The sequence below is a fragment of the Stenella coeruleoalba genome (assembly GCF_951394435.1).
Source record: "Stenella coeruleoalba genome assembly, chromosome: 5".
Taxonomy (NCBI): domain Eukaryota; kingdom Metazoa; phylum Chordata; class Mammalia; order Artiodactyla; family Delphinidae; genus Stenella; species Stenella coeruleoalba.
In genome coordinates, this window is record NC_137150.1 from 86740134 (window position 1) to 86749911 (window position 9778).

Here is a 9778-nt window from a genome sequence, read left to right on the forward strand (position 1 = left end):
ATGTAAGACAGCCTTCAGATTAAAAGGGAACAGACTGGTCAGAGGCAGGTGGTGGGGAGTAGGCAAAATGAGTGAAAGTGGCCAAAAGGTACAAGCTTCCAGTTATAAAATAAATAAATTCTGGGGATGTAATGTACAGCATGGTAACTAAAGTTAAAAATGTGTTTAAAAGGGCTTCCCTGGTGGCACAGTGGTTGAGAGTCCGCCAGCCGATGCAGGGGACACAGGTTCGTGCCCCGGTCCGGGAAGATCCCACGTGCCGCGGAGCGGCTGGGCCCGTGAGCCATGGCCGCTGAGCCTGCGCGTCCGGAGCCTGTGCTCCACAACGGGAGAAGCCACAACAGTGAGAGGCCCGCGTACCGCAAAAAAAAAAAAAAAAAAAAAAGTGTTTAAAAGTTGCTAAAAGAGCACATCTTAAGGGTTCTCATCATAAGAAAAAAAAATTTAACTGTGTGGAGTGATGGATGTTAACGGAACTTACTGTGGTGATCATTTTACAATATATACGTATATCAAATCATCATGTTGTATACCTAAAATGAATACAATATGTCAATTATATCTCAATAAAACTGGGAAAAAAGGTCAAAGAACACACTATGCCTTTAGACAGGGTAGTAGCATGTAGTTAGACTGAGATTATCAAGATTATATTATCCAGATTATTCCATTCTATTACCGGTACTATTACTCTGCTATTATAGTCTATACTACTTCTATTACCACACCTCCTCCTCCTTCTACTACCTTTCCTCCTTCTTCTCCTACTACTGCTTCTAACAACAACATTAACCGCCCCCAAGGCTTTTGTTGTAATCTGGGAAATTAAAGCCATATTGTACTTTTTAGAACTAATCCTAACAACTACACATTTCAGACACATTAAAGTCTCACAGTCTGAAGCACTGTGGGATCCAGTAGCGTCAAATGATGGAAACCTGGATGACAATAACCCAAGGCTTGACTCAGAGAACTGCGTTTCTTGGAATAACCCTAAAACTAACCTAAAAGGAAACCCTGTCAAGTGAAAAGGAAAAAAGAAGCAAATGCCAAACAGTGTGTTACATTTCTACCCTCATCCACAGCCTCAGAGCACTAGCTCACACAAAGGAACAAGGTATAGTGAAGAGAAGAGTCCCTTCTCAGCTAGGCACTCCAGGAACATGGGGACAGGATTTAGACACACTGTTTTGTGAGCAGGCAGGGAGGAGAATGACTCTGCAGACAACAGAAAGGAAACAGAAAGAGGTCCCAACCACCTCTGGTCCCTCAGCATTTTCATATTTAGATTCTCATACACCACTTCAATTTGCATTTGTTCATGTATTGCACATACTTGCACTCGTGTGTGCTTTGCTTACCCAACCAGCCTGTAAACCTGAAGATCTCCCAGGGTTGTGAGAGGGAAATGGCAAGAGAGAGAGGAGAAGGAGTGACGATCAAAAGAATAAAGGGGAAAAAGATGTCATGAGGGGGGATTTGACAGGGCTTTTGAGTGACAACTGCCCGTCTAAGTATCTGCCCCTTAGCTTTATACCAGGCTTACATTTTTGATCACTCTGTGGTGAAAGAGTTCTTTCCCTTTCTGTTTTTCTCTTTTCTATTTTGCTCCCTTTGTACCCAAATACACAATACCAGAACCATTTCTCTAACATCGAGGCCATTGTTTTTTCCGTCTGGTCCGGCAGATCAAGAGCAAAGTTACAGTCAGAAGACTGGGAAACTGACAACCACAAAGCATGTATACTTGGCTTCTGCCTCCCCAGTGATTTGCAGTTTTTAGTAGTTACAAGCTTGGCCCTTTATTTTAAGAAATACACTTTCCCTCAAAGGCAACACCACTCTCCTTTCTGAATGACACTGTACCTCTTCTCCACTGCTGTCTTTATGTTGAGCCATTCCCACCTCCTATTTCCTATACGGCACATGAATCCATGTTGTCAATTCTCCATGGAATAAACACTAGGTCCTCACATACGCAGTAGCATAATTTACAGTTTTAGGAAGAAGACCCAAAATCTTTGTCTAAAGCCAAGGTCAGTGTGTACTTGTGCTAATGTGTGGCACATGTTTTGTTGGGCCCCATATCAGGCAGACACAAAAAGAGAGGGCGGAAGACTCATTTTTAATGAGCCCTGAGATACAGAGTTCACTCATTATTATTTCTACTATTCATAATGAAAAGTACCATTTTCCAAACTCTTACTCTTGGGCAGGAACTATGCTAAGTGCTTTACACAGATTATCTCATCTAATCGTCAAAATAATGGTACCTGTGAAGGAGTTCCTATAATTATCCGTATTTGTTATATCAGGAAACAAAAACTTAGGGACTTAGAAGAACCCGGCGAAGATGAAATATCTAGTGAATGACAGAGCCAACATTCAAATCCAGGCCACCTGATGCCAAAATATATGTAGGTAAACACTGTTCTATACAGGTCTTCTCATTTCTCTTCACTCAACCCCCACCATCCCAACCTATCCCCAAATGAAGTATTTTTTCCTGGAAAACAGCCATGGGAATGGGGCATTGTTAAGGTAGAGGTAGAAGAGATCCTGCTCTATAGCTGGACTGCCCAACACCAGGCATGGTCTTACCTCTTGAGAAGTGGAGAGGAAGTAATAAACCCATACCTGTTGTTCGTCCTGGGCAGCCCCATGCCTTCTTTAGCATAGCGTTCATGAGTTAGTTTTTGCTGTGCTTTTTTCATATAACACCAGGTCACTTTGCCCCGAGTTAAAAACATTCCATTTCCAGTGCATTTTCCATTTGGCTTTCGTTTTCATCTTTTCCGTTAGTATAAACGGAGATCATTTATTTTAGGACCAACTAATTTAGGGTAGGCATTACTGTCAGCATTTTCCAGATGGGCTCAGAGAATGTACATGCCAGGCCCCAGATGAAATTCTTTTCTAGCCAGAAAGGTACTAGAACTTTAACCTTGGATTCCTGCCTCCAAAGGCAGCCTTCTAAAGCAAGAATGAGCGAATGCTACACATCCAGCAGCCTCCTCGGTACCTTTCCCTGCCTTATACTAAATATATCCAAAGCCACTTTGATAAGCCCCCCCCCGCAAAACCTTGCCTTATACTAAATATATCCAAAGCCACTTTGATAAGCCCCCCCCCGCAAAACCTTGCCTTATACTAAATATATCCAAAGCCACTTTGATAAGCCCCCCCCCGCAAAACCTTGCCTTATACTAAATATATCCAAAGCCACTTTGATAAGCCCCCCCCCAAACTGCTCTGATTCCTTTGCCTCCATCTCAGTGAATGGCACCACCATTCAGGTGTGCTTTCCAGACACATGCATGATTTTTCTCTCCCTCACTCATACTGCCATTGTTCTAGATCCACTCTATTACCAAGTCCTACCTGTCTAACGCTCAAAGCTCAAATTCGTCATCTTCTTTCTACATCTACCCAAACTATCACTCTGTCTCCTCTGGGCTACTGGTCTCCTAACTTGTCTCCACCTTCTCCTTCTCATGCCCCTTCACTTCATTCTCATACTGAAGCCAGCACCAGCTTTTTATAACACAAATTCAATCAGGCTATAAATGTCATGCCATCCTTTGGTTGAAAATACTTTGATGTCTTCCCAAGGCACTTAGATAAAAATCCAAACCTCAAACATGGCTGACAAAGTTCCGCATGATCTGGTCCTTACCGTATCTCCCACCTCATCCCTTAATCCTGTACCAAAGTCCCACTGGCATCTTCCTATGTCCTCAAACACTACACAGCCCTTCATATCAGCTGTTCCTTGTCTCTGGATCACTCACAAACCTTCCACCTCCCAAATGGTGTTAATATCTACTAATCTTCAGACCTCAGCTCAGGTGTTGCTTTCTCAGAGTCAGTTTTCCTGACTTCTATTATATTCTCACAAAACCGCTGTAGTCTTTACCACTTATCACTGGTGCAATTTTACATGTATTCTGGCACATGGCTGGCTCAGAACACATACTTGTTGAACAAATGAGAGGTGAATGAATGCATGTGCTTCCTTCCCCCTCCCAGACATGCTTACCATTTGTCTGAATCTGTAGGTTGTGGATTTTCGTCTGAATGCCCTCTGGGTACAGAGTGAAACTACACTCACACTTCCCAGTGAGCAAGGAGGACATGTTCCTTAAGTGCAGAGCCCACTTTGACACATTCCTGGGAGCTTCTCTGAAAGCCACCAGCGACTCACAGGGGCTCCCACTGGCACAGTAAAAGCCATGTTGGGGATGATAAAGGGCAATCAGGTCCAACTTATCAGTGACCTTGGACCACTGCATCTGCACCAAGAAGCCTTTCTTCTGTGTTTGGCAGGTCAGGTTGACATCAGAACTAGGTAATGCATAAATGTCTTCTTCTGCATTGAACATTTCTTCCAATACTCCTGAAAAGGAAGGACGTGAGCCATCAGTTTGCATGATTCACACAGAGTGACTCAATGAGAAACCTTGGTTACTTTGGTGAAGTGAGGGAGCAGCTGGAACTTTCCTCCCTGGCTGACTTAGGGGTTAGAGAGAGCTTGTTCCTGATCTAGACAGAGAAGCATAAGACTCAACACAAATGAGGAGGCATTTGCTTAAAGACACTAGAGGAAATTATTGACTTTTGAATGTCTGTCACTTTGTCTATTGGTCTGTCCAAAAAATAATGTAAGTTCTCTGACTACCTGTGAAAAAAATTAAGCCTATTTAAAGATTGGAGCCCACTAGCAAGTTTATTATGACAACTACTCTTACAATGAATATAATTGGCTTTTTTTGTTTATGAATCAAAAGCACATAACATATAATAACACACAAATATTATTTTCTGAAACTGAAAAATAACTAATATGCATATGTTTTTAAAAATATATGTTTACAAGAGGATTTTACATAGGTTATTTTGTTTAATCCTCTGCACACACCAAAGGGTGATTTTTCTGTTTGTTTTTAAATTTTATTTATTTTTGGCTGTGTTGGGTCTTTGTTGCTGCGTGCGGGCTTTCTCTAGTTGCAGTGAGCATGGGCTACTCTTCGTTGAGGTGCGCGGCTTCTCATTGTGGTGGCTTCTCTTGTTGTGGAGTATGGGCTCTATAGGCGCATGGGCTTCAGTAGTTGTGGCACACGGGCTCAGCAGTTGTGGCACACGGGCTCAGTAGTTGTGGCTCACGGGCTCTAGAGTGCAGGTTCAGTAGTTGTGACGCATGGCTTAGCTGCTCTGCAATATGTGGGATCTTCCCAGAAAAGTGATCGAACCCGTGTCCCCTGCATTGGCAGGCGGATTCTTAACCACTGTGCCACCAGGGAAGTCCAACGGGTGATGTTTGTTAACACTGTTTATCAAAGAGGAAACTGAGGCACAGAGAGATTAAGTGATTTGCTTAAAGTCACACCTCAGTAAAAGAACACTAATCTGGTTGTCTAGAGTCTGTGCTCCCTCTATAACCTTCATGACCTCCAAACTGCCTTCCAAATTGGTTGAGAAGAGTAAGAAATTTGACATTCACTATCAGAGGATCAAAAGGGCCATCATTTCCATGTAGTTAGGGTGCCTGAGGAAAGGATGGGGAGAAAACAGCGGTAGAGGTTTCCACTAAAGATAACCCACTGGTCAGCATCATCTATAATCAACACTGAAACACTAGACATGAAAGAAGATTCCCTCCCATCAGCTCTCTGACCAAATGGTACAGGACACTTACAATATGTTAAGCACTGAGCCTTTGACATGCCTTCAATAGTGTAGGTCTCAGTTTTAGAATTAACATGGAATACTGTTACAGGAATGATATATTATTGTGACAAGTACCACTGAAGCTCACAAAGGAAAAAGATGACAAGCAACTGAGAAAAAAACAGGCTCCAAAGGTACTGGACAAATGGGAGTTACTACACTTTTATGAATGCAAAAGTTTGGGTAGGCAGAGGTTAGTGCAGCTTAATGTAGCTCCCTGTGAGCTCACCTTTGCCTGGTAATACATCTCGGATCCTATCCACAGCATTATATTCCAAAGTCTCCTTTGATTTAGAAATTCTCCTTTAAAATCTTCATAACTATATCTGAAAAGCAGAGCTAATTCTTAAGACACTCGGGCTCACTCTAATACCCTCGTGCTACGGAATGCAGAACAAATCTCTCCTCCTGCTGTTTTTAAATAGGCCCTTTAGGCACTGGTCCCCGCTGTCATAAGGACCCTACTTTGTCTCCCAGGTCCATACCTACACATGCCTCATTAAAATTCAACGTATGTTCAGCTCCCAAAGATCTTAGTATTTGGAGGAGAAATTCTTGCTCTATCCAAAAGAGAAAGTATTTGAGAAAGAGAAAAGGTTGAGCCAGGAGCTCTGAGTCTCGATGGCTTGTGATTTTTCTAGTATTCCGGAGTTATTCTGACTATCACTTGGACAGCATTTCATTTGCAAGAAGCACAATTTCCCAGTTACTCCAAGAGACCCTCTTAGAAAGAAAATGGGTGAAAATGTCTCAGAGCAGTGGCACAAACCACCCATTCCCTTCTTGTTTTTAGAGCTCATTTGTAATCCTTTCTAGACTCTTAACATCTCTCTGAGAGCTGCCACTTAAATACATAACTGAAAACCTTAATAACAGTCTGCCTTTGGTGATCAATTTCGGCAGTAGCCACAAGGCATTTTAAATAAACAGAGGCCCCATTCCCCTCAAAGCGGCCGATCTGACAAGAAAGGACAACCAGAAGCCTTACCCCTGACAAAATGTATCTGGATGATGGAATAGACAGCACAGTATGTCCATTTCCCCCCCATAGTCTCCTGAAGGCCTCACACCAGCATTTCCATAATGATCACAGAAGTCAATAGATGCCTTTAACTAAGCAAACTCCAGCCACCCTGTTCGTGCTGAAAAAACACCACATCTACCAAACGCCTGTGTCTGTTTATCACTTGGCAAGACCCCAGGAAATGAAACGTAGACAGGAAAGTAATGTGGTTCAGAGCTAAGTATAACCTTCAACAGAACAATGTTGAAATTGTTCTCTGAAATCTTGTGTATCACCTTCGTTAAAAGCATTTTTAGTATCCAAAGATTCTCTCCTTCAGGATCTCTGTGTCAGTCAAGCTGCTTCTGAAATCCGCACAAAGGAGATCATGCAGAGCAGTTCATAATCTGCTTTTTATACATTTCTTTTCAAGAGCACAAAGTCATTTAACAAATGTGAGCTCAGTGTCTTTCATAATAGTTTTTCTGTTCAATTTTAAAAGATGTTTTCTTTCCAGAATTGCTTCAGGGTGAAAGAACAAAGAATTAACAGGTTTAATTTTAATAAAATCTGAGAAGTAACAGAGGGTAGCTCCAGCTAAGAAATGGAATTTTAACGTCTCCCTTCTTTCAGGGAAACCCACATTCCCTGGAGGTGAGGAGACGAGGGCTCCTTTTCCACCCTGTGTCTGGGATAGGCTGGTGGTCAAGTAGGGAATTCTCCCACCCTGCTGGCGGGAGGTCTGTTTTGATGATGACAGAAAAGCGTGTCTCTGCCTCAGCAAAGATCATGTAGAGTAAGACAGAAACAATCAGAATCCAAAGGCAGAGAGAATCTCCTACCTCAGCTGGTTACCAGGCCCTGTTACATCCACCCACTTACTTCCATTTACTGAGGACCGGATTTCAGGGAGGTGCCTCCTTGGTAAAAATCCCTGGTTATTCACAGAAGGACATGATGACTGTTCCCTGTCAGATACAACTGTATTGGTTTTCTACCTTGGGGTAAAATAGGCCGTCTTTACCTGCCAACATTAAGAAAAGAAACATTAGGCTGGACCTACAGCATAAGTTTAATGAACAAAGAATAAAAATGAATTAATATGTACCATCTTATGAACAATTGGTGAAATATTCTATGACCCTAATCTCATTACTACCAGCAAGGCTAAAGACAAATGAGAAGACTGAGTTGTATTCCTGAGATGGTTACTCTTTTGAGGTCAGGGAGAGATAATTCTGACCAGGTCATCATCATGTATCATGTCATCATGTATCATGACATCATGGGTGTACTGATCTGTCCTATGCAAGGACTTGGGGGGGGGGATACGGATGATGCTAAGATATAAAGCATCACTCTTGCCATTCAGGAGATTAGAATTACCTGGGAGAAGACATTTGCATATGGTGAAATAGGGCTACTGTCTTCCTGGATGTCCAGGCTACCCTCTACACCACCCCTACAAATATTTGCCGTGACAACTGTCATACTCATTACTACTCAGCTAATGAGGTTTCCTGCAGAGGCCAGAAAATGGAGTTACTGATTTCCTACTCCAGGGCTCCCAACCTTTTATTCCTATCCCCCACCACCACCTCCCCAGTAGGTCTCAGGTCCCTGGAGGTGTTGGGTCAGTTGGGGCTGACAGGGATATTTTCAGGGAGGGCTGGGGAGTTCAAAGTCTTTGATTGAAAGGCAGGAAGAAACATCACTGCTCTTGATGCCTTCATATCTGCCCCTTTCCTCCTAGAAATTCTAGTAAATCACGGTGATGGAGTATAGAGGCAAAAACAGGCCAGAAGATATAGTAAGAAGACCCTGATCTATTGGTTAGTGTCCCTATTAAACTGGGAGACATTAGAAGCCTGGGGAGGGATTTCAGTTACTTTATTCCACTTGTCATATTAAGAGGAATCTACCTAAGTAGAAACCAATAAGAATCTAAATTTATTGAATTCTCTAAGAAAATATCCTCCCCCTTGAATCATCTAGAGGTCTCTTATCTCTTATTGCCTGAAGGTGAAGCAACTCTTCAAATAAATCCCTCAGATTCAGAAAAAGGGAAATCCTCACTTGTTTTCCAGAGCTAGAGTAACTTTTAATGGAATCCATGCCTGGGGTTGGGATGCCCAGGGCCCCATTTAGTGGCTACCGGGCAAATCTGCCCATCCTGGGTGTGGTTTTTATACTTCCGTGGCCTAGAGTCATCAGATTGGACTGATTTTCCTTTGAGATTCACCCAGGCTCTAATAGAAGAAAAATTTCACATGCCCACAGAATATTAATTGTGCTCACCTGGCGTCCTGCAGCTACGAGCCCGGCGCCAGCCCCTCCATGGCTGTTTGCATGCAGCAGGTGGCAGCAACACCCCACAGACCAGCACTGCTAGCCCAGTGATGGGAATTGCCCTCACTGCTTTTCAATCCTGGGAATATTTTCTAAAGGCCCTTTCAGCATGAGGGTAGGCATTCTCTATACTTAAAAATAACTCTTCTATGGAAGTCATGTCAATCTCTTCTATTATCCTCCCTGCTCACTAAATCCCAACTGCATGGTGTTTCTTCTGCCTTAGATTAGAGTCTACTGCATATAAAGAGAAAACAGAAGCAGTCAGTTTCACACACAAAAAGAAATCTTGAACTTCAGAAGCAAATTCAATTATTGACAAAGTGAAGCAGGGGCACACATTATTTCTGCTACAGGCAAGACACAATTGTGTGTTTTGGACAAACTTTTTAAATGCTCCATCTAAACACTTACCCTCAATGAGATTAAGGACATTTTCAGAAATAGGAAGTTGAGCAAAAGGTAATCTTATTTTTTGTGGTTTTCAGAGAGGTTAACTCAAATATTATTGATTTGTCTTGGATTTTATTCTTTTTTTTTTAACATCTTTATTGGGGTATAATTGCTTTACAATGGTCTGTTAGTTTCTGCTTTATAACAAAGTGAATCAGTTATACACATACATATGTTCCCATATCTCTTCCCTCTTGCGCCTCCCTCCCTCCCACCCTCCCTATCCCACCCCTCCAGGTGGTCGCA

General features: G+C 42.5%; 1 protein-coding gene across 1 annotated transcript in view; it reads right to left on the bottom strand.

The window, feature by feature from the left end:
• CD96 (CD96 molecule) overlaps nucleotides 1-6776 on the bottom strand; it is a gene marked incomplete at both ends in the record, with an annotated part of 85546 nt that extends 78770 nt beyond the window's left edge. The window contains 2 exon segments of the mRNA XM_079921963.1: nucleotides 4040-4396; nucleotides 6716-6776. Of these exon segments, the coding sequence (XP_079778089.1) occupies nucleotides 4040-4396; nucleotides 6716-6776 (418 nt within the window).
• Between the last annotated feature and the right edge of the window lie 3002 nt (nucleotides 6777-9778).